General features: G+C 41.8%; 2 protein-coding genes across 5 annotated transcripts; both read left to right on the plus strand.

Annotated features, from left to right (window-relative positions):
* The first annotated feature begins 6,921 nt into the window (after positions 1-6,921).
* On the plus strand, positions 6,922-12,065 carry GDF9 (growth differentiation factor 9). Its single transcript, XM_030573585.1, has 2 exons — positions 6,922-7,366; positions 11,125-12,065. Exons 1-2 carry the CDS (start codon positions 6,922-6,924, stop codon positions 12,063-12,065), a joined length of 1,386 nt encoding a protein of 461 aa, XP_030429445.1.
* Positions 12,066-16,436: 4,371 nt separating this feature from the next.
* Positions 16,437-18,593, plus strand: LOC115656623 (cytochrome b-c1 complex subunit 8). Of its 4 annotated transcripts, none has more exons than XM_030573594.1 (3): positions 16,437-16,515; positions 17,492-17,661; positions 18,360-18,593. In XM_030573594.1, exons 2-3 carry the CDS (start codon positions 17,508-17,510, stop codon positions 18,452-18,454), a joined length of 249 nt encoding a protein of 82 aa, XP_030429454.1. In that variant the 5' UTR covers positions 16,437-16,515; positions 17,492-17,507; the 3' UTR covers positions 18,455-18,593. The 4 variants fall into 4 exon arrangements, with proteins under 4 accessions (XP_030429454.1, XP_030429453.1, XP_030429455.1 ...); XM_030573593.1 differs by having other exon boundaries at positions 16,443-16,557; XM_030573595.1 differs by lacking the exon at positions 16,437-16,515 and adding an exon at positions 16,615-16,639.
* Positions 18,594-19,940: the final 1,347 nt, after the last annotated feature.

A 19,940-nucleotide genomic window follows, 5' to 3' on the forward strand; every position in this document is an offset into this window, starting at 1 on the left:
TCTTTTGGTGTTTATGGTAACAACGAGCTGCCATAACAAAGAATATTTCTCCTTTTGTTTCTAAACACACTTTATTTCTAAATTTCTTTGGAAATTGCCACTGCTCACATCTGTATAGCAACAGCATGATTAAGACATTTGTGGAGATGTAGTAAGTTAAGCTTCTATAGACAATATTAATGGACTCTGCAGAAAGCACCTGACATTTCTTGTGTTTCAAAGTCCACTGAATCGGCTCAGTGAGCTAGAATTAAAACCCTTGTTTATCATGGCATAACATCTATACCTGTGACTAATGCTTTTGCTGTCTTGTGGAAACAAACAAACCTCAGTACCTAACTACGGGGCAAAGCCGCACATTCCTCAGTTCTCATTTACAGGAATTTAAAAATTATTAGCAGAAGAACTTACTGACCAGTGTCGCTGGTGTGCTTCTTGATGAAAAAGGAAGACATGGCTCCTGTCCCAAGAATCTTAAATTTAATAATAGACAGAACAAAATATTTAAGATATATAATGCATTGGAAGACTGGATAATAGTCTAATAATGCTGTGGATTTTTTTTAAAGGGACATGATCGACTCTAATTTGGCTCAGATTTTGAGTTTTATTTAAAAAACTCCAGTGCCCCAATATCACAAACACTCGTGCATATGTGTGGCTACTCTTGTAAGTAGTCCCTTTTACTTCAGTAGGACTACTCACTTGAACAAGAGTTAAGCAATGCATGACTGCTTGCAGGGAAAGGGATCCAGCTATTTACAAAACTTCAGTCCAGGAACATTGTTTCTGTGACTGTTCAATTCCATTCTTTTAAAGAAACACACATTCCTCTGTTATGGTTACCATCCAAACTTTTCAACATTGCACTGGTGCAGGAAAACCAAAAACAGAAACTGACTAGATCAAAAGGGAAGCTCACTAGTCTATTATCATGGAAAACCTAAACAATGAGCATAAGTGGCAAAAAAGAATTTGAACTCTTTTTTTCAGTTTTAATAATCTAAGCTCGTTACTATCATAGTTAAAGATGTTTGTACTTGAACCTGCAAATATATAATATGGCCATAGTGCTTACTACCAGGTCTAGTTCCACTGACTTCAGTTGAATCACTCCTGATAGAAACAACATTAGTATAATAGATGTGTCTCCTGGATCAGACTCAGAGGGTTTTTTAAAAATATTTTTTTAACTTGAGAGTGACCCTTTAATATGGATAGACTTTGAGGAAGAAGCATGTTTCTTACAAGGAATATCAGCTTGCTCTGTTGGAACTAAAATTGTTATAACCCATAAATTCTACCCTTTTCCATTTTCTTTGTATTAAGAGCACATATCTTGCTTCACCTCCGTTTCTCACATCGCCTGGGTCAGATGCTGAAAGACTATTAAACTTAAGGGAGATGAAGGAAGTCTTCAATCCGGATGTCAGTGGGAGGAGAGCATAGGCACTACAGTCTGTGATCCCTCTTGGGAGGGAAACTACTAGTTCTTAATCCTCATGAGTCACTCCCCTATAGTGATCGAATATTTAGATATGCATGGATCAGACTTTTAAAATACCTTGTATGTTATTCTATTGGTTTTAAGTTGACATATTTGTAAAGAGAAGCTTTCAACTCAAAAGAGAAATTTTCATAGCATATGTTGTAAACAAACCTTTCTTCTCCATGTTACTAAAAACACAAGGATGAAAACAGAAAAAAATACATTTATTATTTTTTAAAAATAGTGTTTTTTAAAATCCTTTATTCTACAGGTCCAAAATTGTGTGGACCACATGCTGCTTATTTAATTTTTGCCTTTCTCTTATCTTGGGCAAAGAAAGTCATTTGTCAGTATAACTTTTGTTTATAATCAGTTTCACTTTCATGTTCTTTTTGGACACAAACCACATGTAACCACATTCAAGGAGCAAACCCTTGCACCCAGGCAGAACTCCATTGACCTCAGTGAGGCTCCATTGAATCTGCATGAGTGACAGAAGAATCAGGGCCCTTTCTTGCAAAAGCTGCAGGGCAATATTTCTTTCTTTAAATGAAGACAACTGATGAACTGGAAATTAAAAAAAAATAATAGTGGAAATATTTTTGTTGGGTTATTTTTGTTAAAAAAAACAACATGTTTTTACAAGATCTTAATCTTCCACTTACTGACAAAGTTAATTATAGTCTGCTAAAGCACTTCCCTCCATGTTTCAATTTTCTTCTCTTAGTAATTTAGTGCTCATGAATGTCATGTCTCCAGTAACTAATCATGCCCTTTTCAGTTAACTATAATGATGACTTTAGTTAGATAAGAACAATAGCAAAATGAACCATTAGCACAGGGAGAGATGTCCTTGCTTTCAAGATACATTTAGCCTCACGTATAATTTATTATTATTCTTATTGGTTCAGTCTCCAAATTCAGCTGCTTCCAGGTGACCAGTCTCTTTGAATCCTGCCTCCAGAATGTTGTAGGTATTTAGGTTGCAGTAACCACAGTCACAACAGATCTTAAGAGCTCCACACACCACAATAAAAAACGCTAATTAGCAGAGACTGAAGCCCTCTACATGTGCACAGAATGGCTATAACATAGTAGAGCACTGCTGCTGACCAATAGTTGACATTCTGTGCTGCACTTCTTACAGAACCTGCAGTTCTGTGGGAGAAAGTCCCCAGGCCATTTTGAGACTCTCTTTGCATCCTCTTTCCTGGGCTGTTCCAGGGACAAGTTGGGACAAAGTGGGGTTTTATTCACCTTGTTATGTTACATGTGAGTCTTACTGTCCTATACTGTGTGTACCTCAGTTTCCCTGTATATTGCACCAATGCTTAGGTGATGGGAATTGGGTGTGTGACTTTTGCTGAGGCCCTCGGGCAGGTGAGGCTCCCCAGCTCTACATGTAGGCAATAGCCGATGCCCTTCATAACCTGAGACCCAAGAGAGTGATGTGACAAGTGACTCTTTCCCTGGGAAGTGAGACAAAGGCCAGGAGGAGGAGCAACTGGCAGGTCAGAGGTGGGGTCGCTGGAAGCTAGGAGATTGCATTTTTTGGGACTGAGATGGGGTCATCCAGGGCATCCGGCCTGGGGTCCCCCAGGATGGACTTGGCTGAAAGTCACTGATTTGTGTGCTAGCAAGTTATGTTCTACGCTGTTTTCCTGTTGACTAATAAACCTTATGTTTTACGCTGGCTGAGAATCACTGCTGAGTGCAGATATGGGGTGCAGGGCCCTTTGACTTCCCAGGAGCCCATCTCAAGAAGATTTGCTACAGGAAGTGCACAGTGTGGAAGGGGATCCGGAATGCTCCGGGGTCAGATCCAGGAAGGTCGAAGGCCTGGAAATTTCTTGCCCTGGTGACAGTATGCTCAGAAAGAGGAGGCATGCTACCCCAAAGTCCTGACTGGCTCCATATGTAGTTCCAGAGCATCATCCAATGACTCTGTGACACAAATGCAGCCCATTGGATAAAGTAGACAATGCAAGGGCTGCTCTAAATTATGTATGCCTCCTCAGGAAGCCATTAGCATGGCAACACTGCTGAGAATGCCCGTGATATTATGGGCCAGATTTTCAAAAAAGCTCAGCTCCCACTTGTGGGGTCTGAGGAGAGATGATGGCCAGACTGTCAAAAGAGTTCAGCCTAGTAGATGTACGCTTTTTAAAAATCAGGGAAGGGAGTTGCTGTACTCTAAGCACTTTTGAAAATCTAGTCCCATTTGTGGGTACTGAATACTTGAAAATGTAATCCCCAGATCTTTTGACAATCTAACTCCATGTGATCTAGACCTGTTATGAACATGGTTAGACAACACAATGGTTAAAATGTCAGCCGTTAGTTTGTATTCACTGTTGCTGTCATCAGTGGAGCTGCACCTTGGGTAGTGCATTGGTGGAAATTAGAACAAAGGTGACAGTGCAATCACACCATATGGTCCACTCAGTCCATGTCTTCTCCGTTAGGATTGCTAACAAAGAGGCCAGATAATATACATGGCTTTTGGTGACTGGGACACTTGACCACTGGAAAGGGCAACTTATTTCACACAGGTCACCAAACAATGGCCATTTTCAAGGCACCTCTGACTAGGACTAGATTCACACCTGTAATTTAGGTATAGAAGCCTCTATAGCTCATTACTACTTCCTTGAGCCATCCAGTCCACCTGATACATATTTAAAACTGTAGATATCTTTTTAATCCCCTCTCATCTCACTGTGCAGTATATGCGTAAGACTATCTGAGATTTTACTAGGATCCACTATATACAATTATAGTAAAAGATTTATTATTACTTCAGCATCTAGAAGTTAAGAATTGTTGGAGTGGCTTGATACTAGCATGTTGGTTGATGGATGCTATTTAAAAAATGTACGGAAATATAAACCAACCCACGCAACAAAACTTTTAAATTTTAACTGACCTTAGAAGTTGCAGTGCTCTCCTTTTATCATAACCTAATCAGATGTGAGCAGGCAAAAGAAACAAGGTTACATTATTTGGGTATATAGATGGGTAGCTGAATATAATCCTAATCAGTTTTACAATTAACCTTCCAATCTGAGTGAAAGTACGCCAGCCTGACATTTTGTAAATTAATTAAGCTTTCTCTGAGCTAGCACTCCTTTCTTGGAACAGTGAGATAGGAAAGTTAACCAATGGGGTGACATTTCACCACACTACTGATAACATGGCTCTAATTAAAAACAACTGACAAGAAAGGAGATTCTCTCAGGTATTAGCCTAATAAAATAAAAAAAATCCCAATTAGACATGTTTAGCAACAGGCAGCTCTCTACATTCCAGAGGTAATCAATAGTGCGCTAGCGGAGGTCTTTAGGAGCACATTCCATAGATAGCTGGTAGTGATTGAAAAACACCCCGCTTATTTGGATGCCTAGATTTCAGATTGGAGGTAGAAGGGCTTTACTTAGGGATTGGAAGGTAATCTAAGGGCACTATAAGCACAATTACTTTTCTATTCCATTTCTCTAAGACTGGTATTAGTGTCTGCAGAGAAGTGAACGGCAAGAAGCATGTTAACACCAAATGATAGCTATAAATCAGTTACTTTACACTTTAATTAATACCTCTATTGCACAATCAGGTAGTTAAGGGCAAAAAAACCTTTTTTTTTGTCAGAGAAAGGATTTTTTTAATTTTGTTTTTATTGTAATTTAAATGAAAAAAATTCTGTTTGGAGTTAAATATTTGCCTTCAGTATTTCCAGCTTAGGCATCACGGTGCTGAGCCACGGCAGAAGAGTCCAAAAGGGAAACTGACTGGGAATAAAACTAAAATAGGTGACTTACAAAAAAAAAATAGTATCCATGGGGAAAAAGAAGTAAGATTTTGAACATTCATTTATTTTTAATTATCTCAGGTATTACTAGTGAGTTTTCTGTTTTATATTAAATATATTGGGCCAAGATCAGGCATGAGTTAAGTGGGTCATTGACTTCAGTGGAATTGTTCCCACCCCACCCATGTCTGCATTTGGCTCATTCATTATAAACTGACAGAAAAGTACAAGTCTTTTACAGTATATAGTGGAGTACCTTAGCTGTTTACAAAACACATTAAATATATTAAACTGTTTATTTTATTCCTGTTGATTTATATTAGTTGCCATAAACATGAGAACTACATTTTAAATAGCTTATTATACCATCCTATTACAAAATGAAATGTAGTTGGAAATATTTTTCCAGAATCTGCTTAGCTCAGTGAGAATCTCATGTAATGAGAGCTGAGCAAATTTTATGTGAACTTGCCTGAAGGTCCTGATCCAGTAGGTGTGCACAGATCTTTGGCTGAATGCTTATCTTTCCCAGCTTGTCAATCACTCTGGGGCTTAGTCAGGAGACAGTGTCTTGATACCTATCAGAAGGCAGTAGCGCACAAGCTCAGGTGCCAGAGTGAGGCTGTACATGCCAACAGGAAATAACGTTGGCACTGAGTTTGGGTGCCAATTGGGTTAGGCAGAAGCTGAGTGGGGTTTGTGGACCACAGTGGTGCCTAGAAACAGGAATAAGGTATCTAAATACCCTTGTGCAATGTGCATCCCACCCTAAATGCCAAAGATCACACAAGAAGTTAACAGGGTGAGTAGGGATAGGAATTCAGCCATTTCTATCTCAGAGATCTATGCTTTGAACACAGTGTGGCCACTTTTAGTCCCTCTCGTTACTAGTATACTATCACTACTTAGCTCACCAGAGAGATCTACCTATAGAAGGCATTCATACCATGCCCAGAGTGTACCAGAGCAGCTAAACATCAGATTTCAAATTAAAGAATTATTCATGAAGGACTCTTGTTTTCTGTTTCACCCAGTTACTCTGAACCTTTCCCTCTATTTCCTTCTTCTTCTCCTCTTATTCCCCGTTATCTCAGCTGTGGTACTGTAAGAAACCCAATTTCAGTCTTTCTGCAGGAACCTTTTTCTTACCAGCTCATTAAAAGATTATCACGGAGATTTTTTTAACAGTTACCTTGGGGTGAGCATCATTATTGTGGTAAAAACATGTTTGAATGACACAGCTATGTTAGAATCACAAGTTGCTTTGGGACAGTAACTACAACCAGCCAGAATAAGTATTATTCAGCCATCATTTCTTGTGGTCCCTTCTGGAAGCTAGAGAGGATGAACATGCTAATTAATTAGCACCTTTCTATAATCAATAATGGTTTCCATGTGAAAGTGGGTAAGTTGTGAGAGTGAAGCACTTGTTTGCCTACATGTGCAAAGATTCTAGCCTGAACTCAAATGGCCACTTGGATTCACTCCCCAGCTGTAGGTCTCTCCCTCTGGTGTAATCAGAGACATGCTTCCTTCCCACTCACACCTGAAATATATTTAAGAGGCCAGGGTTAGTTCTTTTTCTCTTCTATAATATAACCTGTCATGGGGATAGGGTTTTTCTGCTATGACCTCTAGCATCATGGTAATTCCCTGGAGAATCTTCATCTGTTTCTATTACTCTATCAGGTTACTTTCTTCTGTTGCTCTGTGTTCCCCCAGCTCTAGGGATGAGGCAGTGTCTGAGAGGACCCCTGAGTTGCTGCTTATTCCTGAGGATGAGTCCCCTGTGCTACCTCCAGTGTTGCTACTGCCACCAGGTGTAAGAAATGGCTATGCCCTCCTGCCACCCCTTCTCAAAGTACTGTCTGACCAGAGACCTCACAGTTGGGAAGGTGAGTCCCCAAGACTCCAACCAGATTCCAGAGCCCTTAGGTATATGAAGCGGCTATATAAGATGTCTGCCACAAAAGAAGGGATCCCAAAAGCCAACAAAAGTCACCTCTACAACACTGTCTGGCTCCTCACTCCATGTGCTGAGTGCAAGCACCACCCTAAGGACCAAATAAAAGGTAGGTGAGGAAAGGCCTGTGTTTGAGGGGAGGGGTAATTAAGAAGCTTTTCCCCCTTTCCTTCAATGGGGTAGACTAAAGACATTTCTATTCTCTACAGAGGTATAACTGTTAAATCTACTGAATGACTCTTCCCTTGTGTTGATGGGTTTTTCCATAATCTGCCTCTCCTTAAAGGGTGTTTAGGCCAGGCTTCTCCATAATTTAGGCCTTTGACCCTACATAATACCCACCTCTAAAGCTATCTTGAGTAAAGCAGGAAAAAAGAAATAATTAAAATCTGTTGGATGTCTTTTGTCCTTTTACTGACTTTTAAATTCTGCATTTTACAGTCTGCCTCAGTAATGAGATCTTATTAATGATGTGTTGGGATCCCATTACAAGAGGACTTTTCCACATTAGTCCACTGTTTTCACTGTAGTTTCTAACAGAGAAGAACCACTCCCTTTCCCCCACTTTCTGAATATCCATATTTGGAAAGCATGACTTCTGATGAGTTAATTTCAGAGCTGACAAACTGATGCAGCTGGGAAGCTTCAAGGAGAAAACAATGGGGTGGGCTAGGTTGAAAGAGGTGGTCAGATTGCAATACGGGCAACCAGCAATTCTTGACTTCTAATCCTACATATATGGCTGTGGACATGTTACTGCAACTCTGACTCAGGGTTTCTCCATCCATTTAAAAAAAAAAAGTGTGGCTACAGATGTGAATCTTCACATTATATTTTAAGGCAGAGTGTTCTGTAAGATGAGATTTAATAAGTGATATTTATTAATTATGACCTGTCTCAAACTGCAGCCAAACTATTGTTTTAGGTACATTGCTATCAAATCCCCTGTGTAGCATGGTATTGTAATGCTTAAAAGCAAAAACTAATTATGAGTGCGTCTCCTTTTTAAGATGTCTTCTATGTTATTATAGACTCATAGACTCTAGGACTGAAAGGGACCTCGAGAGATCATCGAGTCCAGTCCCCTGCCCTCATGGCAGGACCAAATACTGTCTAGACCATCCCTAATAGACATTTATCTAACCTACTCTTAAATATCTCCAGCGATGGAGATTCCACAACTTCCCTAGGCAATCTGTTCCAGTGTTTAACTACCCTGACAGTTAGGAACTTTTTCCTAATGTCCAACCTAAATCTCCCTTGCTGCAGTTTAAGCCCATTGCTTCTTGTTCTATCATTGGAGGCTAAGGTGAACAAGTTTTCTCCCTCTTCCTGATGACACCCTTTTAGATACCTGAAAACTGCTATCATGTCCCCTCTCAGTCTTCTCTTTTCCAAACTAAACAAACCCAATTCCTTCAGCCTTCCTTCATAGGTCATGTTCTCAAGACCTTTAATCATTCTTGTTGCTCTTCTCTGGACCCTCTCCAATTTCTCCACATCTTTCTTGAAATGCGGTGCCCAGAACTGGACACAATACTCCAGTTGAGGCCTAACCAGCGCAGAGTAAAGCGGAAGAATGACTTCTTGTGTCTTGTTTACAACACACCTGTTAATGCATCCCAGAATCATGTTTGCTTTTTTTGCAACAGTATCACACTGTTGACTCATATTAAGCTTGTGGTCCACTATGACCCCTAGATCTCTTTCTGCCATACTCCTTCCTAGACAGTCTCTTCCCATTCTGTATGTGTGAAACTGATTGTTCCTTCCTAAGTGGAGCACTTTGCATTTATCTTTATTGAACTTCATCCTGTTTACCTCAGACCATTTCTCCAACTTGTCCAGATCATTTTGAATTTTGACCCTGTCCTCCAAAGCAGTTGCAATCCCTCCCAGTTTGGTATCGTCCGCAAACTTAATAAGCGTACTTTCTATGCCAACATCTAAATTGTTGGATGAAGATATTGAACAGAACCGGTCCCAAAACAGACCCCTGCGGAACCCCACTTGTTATACCTTTCCAGCAGGATTGGGAGCCATTAACAACTACTATCTGAGTACGGTTATCCAGCCAGTTATGCACCCACCTTATAGTAGCCCCATCTAAATTGTACTTTCCTAGCTTATCTATAAGAATATCGTGCGAGACCGTATCAAATGCCTTACTAAAATCTAGGTATATCACATCCACCGCTTCTCCCTTATCCACAAGGCTCGTTATCCTATCGAAGAACGCTATCAGATTAGTTTGACACGATTTGTTCTTTACAAATCCATGCTGGCTATTCTCTATCACCTTACCACCTTCCAAGTGTTTGCAGATGATTTCTTTGATTACCTGCTCCATTATCTTCCCTGGCACAGAAGTTAAACTAACTGGTCTGTAATTTCCTGGGTTGTTTTTATTTCCCTTTTTATAGATGGGCACTATATTTGCCCCCTTCCAGTCTTCTGGTATCTCCCCCGTCTCCCATGATTTCCCAAAGATAATAGCTAGAGGCTCAGATACCTCTTCCATTAACTCCTTGAGTATTCTAGGATGCATTTCATCAGGCCCTGTGAGTTCAAGTTTAGCCACCTGAATAACTCTCAATCTCAATGTGCAGCTATACTCAAAAAAGCAAACCATTTTAGGTTTTAGTGGAATGGAGAATAATATGAAATATGAGCAGCTACATTAAATCGGTAAAGCCCTCACTTAGGGAGACCAGTACTGTATAATATTCTATCTCAATAAATAAGGTTGCAGAATTAGAGGAGGTTCAGAGAAGGCTAACAATGATTAGTAGCATGGAAAAACGCTCCAAATGAAATAACTGGAATTCTTTACCTTAGAAAGCAGATAAATAAAAGGGGAACATGATAAAAGTATTAAATAACAAATGGTATAGAAAATATAGATCAGGAGCATCTGTCCTCCCTGTTTCATAATACAAGGACACAGTCAATGAAATTGAAAGATGGCAAATTCAAAGCTGACACAGGAAATACTTTTATATGCAATGCATAACCAGACTGCAACGCTCGTTATCACAAGATGTCATGGAGGTCAAGAATTTAGCAAAAGTCAGAGAGGGATTGGATAGCTATATGAACAAGAATATCCAGCGTTGTTTGTAGTTAATGAAGAAAAAATTGGAAGGGTTATAAAACCCCAAAGCCAAGGGGTTAACTACAACAGGTTAAGATGACTTTCATGGAGGTAGATCTTCTCACATCTACTTATTTCAGGGTTTCTTGCACAGTCTTTCAGAGAGTTGCCAGGTCAGGATCAGAGACTCTTCAGAGGAATATTACCCCTATAAACCAGAGTTCTAACTCAGTAGGCAATTCCTGTCTCCCTGTGACTGACACTAAGGAAGGATATTGTCAACATCTTGTTTATATAGCTTCCTCCTCACCCACTAGTTTCTAATACTACTGAAAAGCCTGCAAAGATCTCTTTTTCTTTGCCATTGCTATCCTATTCAGTTTTGCAATTCTTCCTTCCTTAACCTAATAGAAACAGATTGTTGCCAGCCCCCTTTTTTATGAAGTATCATGAGTGTTGGCACAACTGTGTGAACAATGTGTGGAGCCAGCAGGTCAAGCCATCATTTGTTAGCTCCTCCAAAATGTTAATTTGTTTGGTTGTGGTGTGTTGTGTGGGGTTTTTTGTTTTGACAAATTGATGCATTTTCTTTAGAGTAATAAGACTTTGGAATCTTATTGGGAAAATCCCCTGCCAGGCTATCACATTTAAGTTCAATTGAATTTTGAGGTCTAAATTATTTTCCCCCTTTAATGACTTATTTCTGTTTTGAGTATGCACATTAAGTGCTATTGAAAACTGTTTAATCTCTACAGAGATGTTTTCTTTTTCAGAAGACCTTCACTCAGTGGATCTGCTTTTCAATCTGGATCGTGTTACTGCGCTGGAGCATTTACTCAAGTCTGTCTTGCTCTATTCCTTTGACAGATCAGTTTTTAGTTCTTCTGCCATTACATGCACGTGCCACGTAGCTGTTAAGGAAAATGATCCTTCTGGTCAAGTGTGTCCTAATGTACTTCAGCCAATTACTTTTAATCTGCACTTTGAACTCAGAAGACACAAATGGATTGAGATTGATGTGACCTCTTTTCTTCAGCCTCTAATTGCCTCTAACAAGAGGAGTATCCATATAGCTGTGAATTTCACTTGTCTGAAAGATGATCAACACCACAACTCTAACCTGGGAAATTCCTTTAATATGGCATTGGTGCCTCCTTCTCTTCTCTTGTACCTAAATGACACCAGTGAGCAAGTTTATCGCAGGTGGCATAGAAGGAAAAATCCAATGTGGTCCAGATGGAGAAATAATCCACTTGCAGATTCCTTGGAAGAAATGGGAACAGAAAATATGCAGTATAAAAGGGCATCTCGCCACCGAAGAGATGAAGATGTGAAAGAGAACCCATCTGCTCCAACTTATAATTTGAGTGAATACTTCAAACAATTCCTGTTTCCTCAAAATGAATGTGAGCTTCACAACTTCCGACTAAGTTTTAGCCAACTGAAGTGGGACAAATGGATAATAGCACCACACAGATACAGCCCTCAATATTGCAAAGGTGACTGCCCAAGGGTGGTTGGGCATCGTTATGGGTCTCCTGTCCATACAATGGTACAGAACATCATATATGAGAAATTGGACGACTCTGTTCCAAGGCCTTCTTGCATTCCTGCTGAATATAGTCCCTTGAGTGTCTTGACAATAGAGCCTGATGGTTCTATAGTCTACAAAGAATATGAAGATATGATAGCTACTAAATGTACTTGTCGGTAACATTTAAACACCACTTTACTGCTACTTATTTCAGAATATTTTTCCAATACTCTAAGCCATCTGTAGTCTTGACCAACTGAATGTCATAAGTGTAAGTAACTTCTATTAAATAGATATGCTAACAATTTAGCATGGAGTCAGTGGCAGGTATCTGCATAATGGCATCACTTATTTTTGTAGCCCCGTGTAACTAATTGGAAATATGAAATTAGAAATTTAAGGAAACTTTACTTAATTTCCTTTTATATGGAGAAATAATCCATAACTGAAATCCTGTACACTTTTATCAAAGATATAATTCTATTGTAAGCTTTAATGCTATGGATAAAAATAAGGGGAATAAATGCCTGTCATGTCATGTCATTGGTGTGGTTCTTCTGTCTTGCTTGCATCCAAAAGACACTTTATATTTTTGGCAAGTGTCTGAGCATAGGAGGAGGCTTTAGTATTTCTGATGTTCTCAATCACTCAATTTTTAAGTATGCTTTTAATGACTCAAGCCAGTTCCCTCTCCTTTTTCTATGACAATTCAAGGTTATCTCTGATAAATGGACAACCTGTTTTGTCAAACTAAGGCTTTTTAGAGGTTGGTAAGTGAATATACTATTTATCTGGAGACATCCTAATTTTGTACCAGGAAGTCTAACTACATTTCTGGGCAGTAACTAGTAATATTCTCATTCAAACATTTTAGAGAATTGTTTCTACAGTTAGCAGGAAAAATTACTCCCTTACTAATGGGTTATTTAAAACTGGCATTTAGTAACTTTTTTAATGCTGCTGCTTTTCTATTATGGCCAGCTATGAACAAGAAATAACTACTCAGACTATGAACTAAACTTTAGAAGTGAAACCATACTTGGTATGATTTTAAATATACAGCATCCTGCTTGAAAAGAACATATAAAACAAAAAACAATTTAGTCACTTTCTGCTGAAGTTAAATGTTACTTAAATACAGTAGAGTTATGAACTGACCAGTCATTACACACCTCATGTGGAACCAGAAGCATGCAATCAGGCAGTAGCAGAGACAAAGCAAGTACATTGTTAAACTAAAATAAGGGAAAGTTTAAAAAAAAAAAAAAAGAGAATTGATAAGGTGAGGAAATTTTTCTGTGCTTGTTTCATTTTAAATTAAGATGGTTGAAAGCACCATTTTTCTTCTGCCTAGTAAAGTTTCAAAGTTGAATTAAGTCAATGTTTGGTAGTAAACTTCGAAAGAACCATAATGTGGTGTTCAGAGTTAAACATTGCAGTTACAAACCACCATTCCCGAGGCGTTCATAACTCTGAGATTCTACGGTATGCACTGGTATTCCTAAACCTGAATACTCTCCCTCAAAAAAGGCCAGGCTTAATTGATTTAAAATTAAAGTTCAGTATATCAAATAACTTAATGATCCCTACTCCTGTGGATCTCCAGAGCTAAATCTCTGGTCCTGCTACTATTCTAAGTATCTATTCCCATGAACTTCTGCTGTGAACATACTCTGTAATGGAAACCTGCCCCAAGAGCTATAGACAGGCAGCTACTGCACACAAGATTAGTTTGAAGTCATTTTAAGATTTAGAACATTTTTTTTTTTATTTGCTCCTGTATCCCCCTTTCATCTGGTGTGGTTCCACAATGCCTTTCTAGCTCAAAGCTTGCTCCTTAAAAGTAGCTGTTTAAAATGACAATCATTAACTATAAAGAAACTCTTTTTACCATAAAAATACTCTAAAATCTGTGTTCTGGAATCCGGCCAGATAGGTCTCAGTGCTGTGACAGAGTGAGCTAGAGCAGTAAATTTTGTGCTGGGAGCTGTGCAGTTCCAAATCTAAAGCATGAGGTGAATGTGATTTTTATGGACATGGGAGAGAAAATGGTAACTACCTAGAGACTACACCAAGGCAAGACATGTTCCATGTGTGTACTTACTATAATCATGAGTGTCTTTCTGGAAAACTAACCAACTGTTGTACATTGAGAACTTAAGAAATATGGACTGTTCAGCTGTCTTTAACCTGAGGCTTTTACAGCACTTCACAGCACAGCCTCTCAAGGAAATATTACTGAGATTATAAACAAACTACAGTGTTTACGTAAAGCTTGACACAGCCATGGTCTCCTGAGGTATCCTACTTGCCAAAGTGGACAATCTGATGTTTTATGGATGACTTAAACAAACCTTCATAACACAGCTAGCAAAGAGCCTGATGCTGTAGACTCTCGTGTGTGTGAAGTTACTGGGCTGAGTTGGGCAAATAAAAGATGATAGGAGCAAGTCCTAATTGCGCAATGGTATAGCTGCTAGGATGGAGAATTCCAGCCTGATCCTTGCAACTGTTCACGTTACAGATTGAGACAGGAAAGCTGAGCAACCTCAGATTTTACTAACTGAAATGAAAACTTTATATATATAAATATAACATTCAGCCCTAACATAAATTTTAACCATTAGAAAATGTGTATGCCAAAATACCCCTGGATTCTATTTACTGACCTCTCAAGACTACAATAAATCAACAAAGTACTTTGCACACAATTTCAGACTGGTATGAATTTTGACTGTAAACTCCAATCTCTGGCCAGTATGACTCTTCAGTAGCAGTACAATATGCTGTCATGTAAGACAAACAAGCTTGATTCTTATACTTGGCTATTTTCACTGCCCTGCTCATCAGACTGGTTCTTCCATCCTCGGTGCCTGGGCCAGCAACAATCTTTCTGGATGAATCATGTGGTGTTGACAAACTTCTTAGTGAAGATAATGCAGGGCCTTTGTGGTAGGAGGGAAGCACTTGGAAGACGCAAGAAACTTTACCCTCCAATTAAGGAAGAAATTCAGGAAACAGCTCAGTGGTTTGAGCATTGGCCTGCTCAACCCAGGGTTGTGAGTTCAATCCCTGAAGGGGCCATTTGGGGATTTAGTTGGGGATTGGCCCTGCTTTGAGAAGGGGGTTGGACTAGATGATCTCCTGAGGTCCCTTCCAACTCTAATAATCTATGATTCTATGAAACTCCCATAAAACAAGCAAAGTAGGCTGAATGAACAAGACCTGTGTCAAATGCAAGATAAGGTTCTGGGGCTACCAGGTTAATTAACCAATTGGCTGTAGTAGCAGCAGGTGCTATTCCTGTACACCCCCACCCCCCAAATGCATGGATCAGTATGACCTATCTGGAGCAGGAGAGGGGCCTAGTACCTTGACCTCAGTATGGTGCTAAAGTCCCCAGCATGGTCACCCCACACACATCCCTGACTGCTCTCTACAAATAGCAAAAATAATTAATCCACTGAGAGATGGGGGGAGGGGCAGAGTAGCCTCAGGAGAGGTTATTCCTTGGGGATGAGGATAGTACTATAGAGACGGTGTGTGGGAGTGGCTCCCAATGGGGGAGGGCAGTGAGGGAGGGGCAGAGAGACCCTGGTAGACCCTGTGGGGTATTGAGGGGGGCAGAGACTATGAGACCCCATGGGAGTAGTGGGGAGGGACAAGACTATGGTGACCCTGGGGGACAGGAGGACTCTGTAGACCCCACAGGAATAAGTGGGGGGCAGAGGGACCATGGAGACCCCATGGGAGCAGGGGGGAGGGACAAGACTATGGTGACCCTGAGGGAATAGTGGGGGGCAGAGACCATGGAGACCCCATGGAGGTAGGGGGGCAAGGACGAGACTGTGGTGACCCGTGGGAATAGTAGGGGGCAGAAAGACCCTGGAGACCCTGCAGAAGTAGTGGGGGGGGGCAGAGACCATGGAGACCCTGCGGGTTCAGTAGCAGAGGGGTAGAAGGACCCTGGAGACCCCACAGAAATAGTGCGGGGCAGAGGGACCATGGAGACCCCGCGGGGGAAGGGGGGACAGTGGGACCCTGGAGACCCTACAGGAATGGTGGGGGGCAGAGGGACCCTGGAGACCCCGCGGGAGAAGGGGGGACCCTGGAGACCCTACAGGAATGGTGGGGGGCAGAGGGACCCTGGAGACCCCGCGGGAGAAGGGGGGACCCTGGAGACCCTACAGGAATGGTGGGGGGCAGAGGGACCATGGAGACCCCCACGGGGGAAGTGGGGGCAGTGGAACCCTGCCCCTGGAGACCCCGCGGGGGAAGGGGGGACAGTGGGACCCTGGAGACCCTACAGGAATGGTGGGGGGCAGAGGGACCCTGGAGACCCCGCGGGAGAAGGGGGGACAGTGGGACCCTGGAGACCCTACAGGAATGGTGGGGGGCAGAGGGACCCTGGAGACCCCGCGGCGCTGGTGGGGGAACAGAGGAACCACAGCGGGGACTCGCGTAAGGGTCCCGCCCTCCCAGCCTGCAGGAGGCGCTGCCGCCTTCCCGTCCTCTCCCCCCCTCGCTCGGGAGGCGGGGCCAGGCCGGGCGGTGAACCCGGAAGCGGAAGGGGGGGCGCTGGCAGGACCACAAAGACGTGACCTCCGGTCGTCCGAGCGAGGGGGCCTGGGTGAGAGCGGAGCGGCCGGGGCGAGTGGTTCCTCCGCCGCGGGTGAGCGCAGCGTGGCTCCCGGGGCCTGCAGGCGGGGCCGTGGGGCTGAGCGGGCCGTTCGGGGCGGGCCGGTCTCCCCCCAGTGAGTTACTCCTCAGGCCGGCGTGGCTCCCTCCGTCCCTCCCATCCCCGCCCAGCCAGACCCCGTAACCCGGCCGGCCTAGTCCCCAGGGGCGCTGAAGTGGGACTCGGGGGTGGAAGTTGAAGTAACACCGCGTAGCGTCCTCTCTGCGCGTCCCTCCTCTCAACGTGGCTCAGCCCCATCCAGGTGCCTTGGTTCAAATCACCCCTTGGAAAGCCTCGATTGAAATCACTGATTTTAATCAGCGTTTCCATGTGCACCTCATTTTGTAGAGCAGGTGCATTCTCACTGGGAGCTATAATCCTCAAAACATGTTGACTTTCAACGTAAGTAGAGCCTTTGCGGTACGTTTGGTGCATCTTTTTGCTACCTAGTGATGGTGTCTACACGATGGTGTCTCCTGGACTCAGAGGCTGGGTCCAAATGCTTTGTGATGACTTCACCAGTCTCTTGCTCAGTAACACCACCTCTAAGTCTGCCACAGGATCAAGCCTTTAATACAGTACACGACCTCTTGTGCTGTATTTATAAAGCGTGATCTCAGAACTTGGAATTTAATTCACTGATTCTTTATATTAAAAAGCATCCTGTAACTCAAGAGCTTTAGACAGAGGCTTCTGAGTGCAGGAAATTTTTATTTAAATGTTTTAAGAGATAATAGTAAGTTTAGGCCTTAACACATTTTGTATTAAGTTCAGATTTTGTTTTAAATGAATTTATTTTTGAGAAGAAAAACTATTTAAATGTTAATCTAATTTTTTATCATACAAATCATCAATTTGGATCCACCCTGAGGAATATTGTGTTTACAGTCAGTCTCTCTCTATAGTAACTAGTACTTTGCTTTTGCAGTACAGGCAATTTAAAAATGGGTCGCCATTTTGGAAACTTGGAAAGAGTGAGGCATGTGATCACTTATAGCTTGTCTCCATTCGAGCAGAAGGCATTCCCTAACTACTTCACCAAAGGAATTCCAAATCTATGGAGGCGATTTCGTTCACAGGTCTTCAGAGTAGCTCCTCGTAAGTCCTAATTCCTTTGCTTAAGTGAATCATTTAAACTTCTGAACTGCCTTGTGTACCATATGTACTGCATTCACTAACACCAGAGTTAAGTTAAAGATGCTGATTGGTGTCATTTCTGCATCTATATTTCAGATCTTTTATATTTTTAAAAAGCTTATAATCTTCCCCTGCCCACAAGCATGGAATTTCATGTTAAAACTTTTTTATAAGAAGATCTTAAACAAATTCAGGGAATGAAACCATCATCAAAACTACAAATGCATGAGACAATTTGTGGAGCAGGTATGCTACATAAAGGGAGATGAAAGAGAAAATGTTCTAGATATGGAGCCAGCAGCTGTCATGGGTGGATTTAAGTTCAGAGGAACGGGCTAAGAGCTGTCAGGAGGAATTCTTCATACATCATAGGGCCATTCTTAGTACACATAGGATTGCCTGCAAATCTAGGCATCCATAATAGGATGATGGCAGAGTGCAAATACTCATCAGGATGATTTTTAGGTGCTTAACTCCTACCTGTATTGGAGAGGGCTTTAAAAATCCAAAGGAACCGCCTTAAAACATGGTGATTGCTACAGTGACACTTCCACAGTCTATCCCAGGACTGTGATCAATACAACATAATGCAAGAAATGTTCATGTATCTACTGTAATGTAACTTGTAGATGGTCACTGCTTTTTTGTTTTTGTTTAAGCTTTTGTGGTGGCCTATGTTGTTTACACCTGGGGGAACCAAGAATTTGAGCGACTGAAAAGGAAGAACCCTGCTGACTTTGAAAATGATGAGTAATACAGCTAATACGGAGACTGCAGTGTATTAATGTCAGGGTCCCTTCCTTGTTTCTAATCTTGTTCACATATACACAAAAGGATATTTATAATAGCAGGCTGCAAAAGCTTGTTCAATAAATCTTAGTTCCTATCCTGCAGCATTGTGTGGAATTCTTGTCTTTGACTGCTTTAGATCAGCCTGTAGGCCTTGTTTCATTCACTTGATACAACTGAGGCTCCCCAACAGCTTTTAAATTCTGCAGAACCTAAGTTTTCATTTTAAGAGTGTCTAGCCTTTATCGCCATTAAAGACATTCCAGACACACTGAGTGTAACTGATGCAGTGTTATCTTCAGGGAGAGAGGTGAGCTCTGCTTCCACCCCAGGCTGCATCCCTGGCCCCATCCCTAGCCTCCAAATGGCTCTGCTCCCAACCCTGCAACAGCCTCGGCTGCTGGCTGTGGTTCCATTCCCAGCTGGGGACAGGGCTGGGAACGGAGTCGCACCTGGCCACAGGCCCAGCTGCAGCTCTGCCCTCAGCCCCCTTACTCCTGTCAGCATTTCCTCCCCTCTCCCAAGGCATGGCTCCAGGGGGGCCATGGACAGCTGTAAGGGGGATGTGACCCTCAAAAGTTTAAGAACCACTGCCCTGTTATGAAAATGATTGATTACACAATAATGGTTCTGTTTATCTGGCTCTTGTATGAGGTGTTTAATTCAGTGGCCACTGGGATATATTAAGTAGTGGTGTTACCAACACAGATCAGAACTGGTTCTCAGTTCAGGGATGGTCCCTGTAAAATAAATCATCTTTATACCTGAGAGAGGTTTCCACTAGGGTATATTTAGATAATTTCTTGTCTGTAATGGCTGTCGTAGAGCTATATTTATACCCAAAGTTTTTCTTTTTCCAGCTTGTGTCTCAAAAGTAAGTGGAACATCTATTTTCTTTTATGGGCAGTGTCAGCATAGGCTCTGCCAGGGTATAGTAAAAAGGCTTCACCTTTCTCAGGCTAAACAGCTAGTTCCAATTGCTTTTCCCCTTTGGCTTATTTACCCTTTGTCTAGATTTACTGCCACGTTGTTCCTCGGGCAGCTGCTGACTGAGAATGTGCATGGCATGTCTGCAGCAGGGAGACGGAGTGAAATTCTTTTCTCTGAATGCATATTGCCTTTGTGATAACTATCACTGTGCTCAGAGGCCTGAATCTTCAAGGAGCAAGATGGATACGGAAGGGCTGGCTTTGCTTCTCTGACCCTACTGATAGGCTTTTAAAGGAATCTTAAGTGAAACTTGTAGACTGCTTACCATTTTATTAACAGATGTACGAACACTGGCTGCATTTAATACCTTCATATTTAGCATAGTCTACCCCTAACTGAAGTGAAGAAGCTCATACTGCTTTGTCTGGAATAGATCAGCCCATCTTAAATGTTTGCCAAGTACTTAAAAAATCCTGAAGATAATGCAAATAACCTTCCAGTGCTAAATCACAGTTAGCTCA

This window comes from Gopherus evgoodei, chromosome 8, assembly GCF_007399415.2.
Source record: "Gopherus evgoodei ecotype Sinaloan lineage chromosome 8, rGopEvg1_v1.p, whole genome shotgun sequence".
Lineage (NCBI taxonomy): Eukaryota > Metazoa > Chordata > Testudines > Testudinidae > Gopherus > Gopherus evgoodei.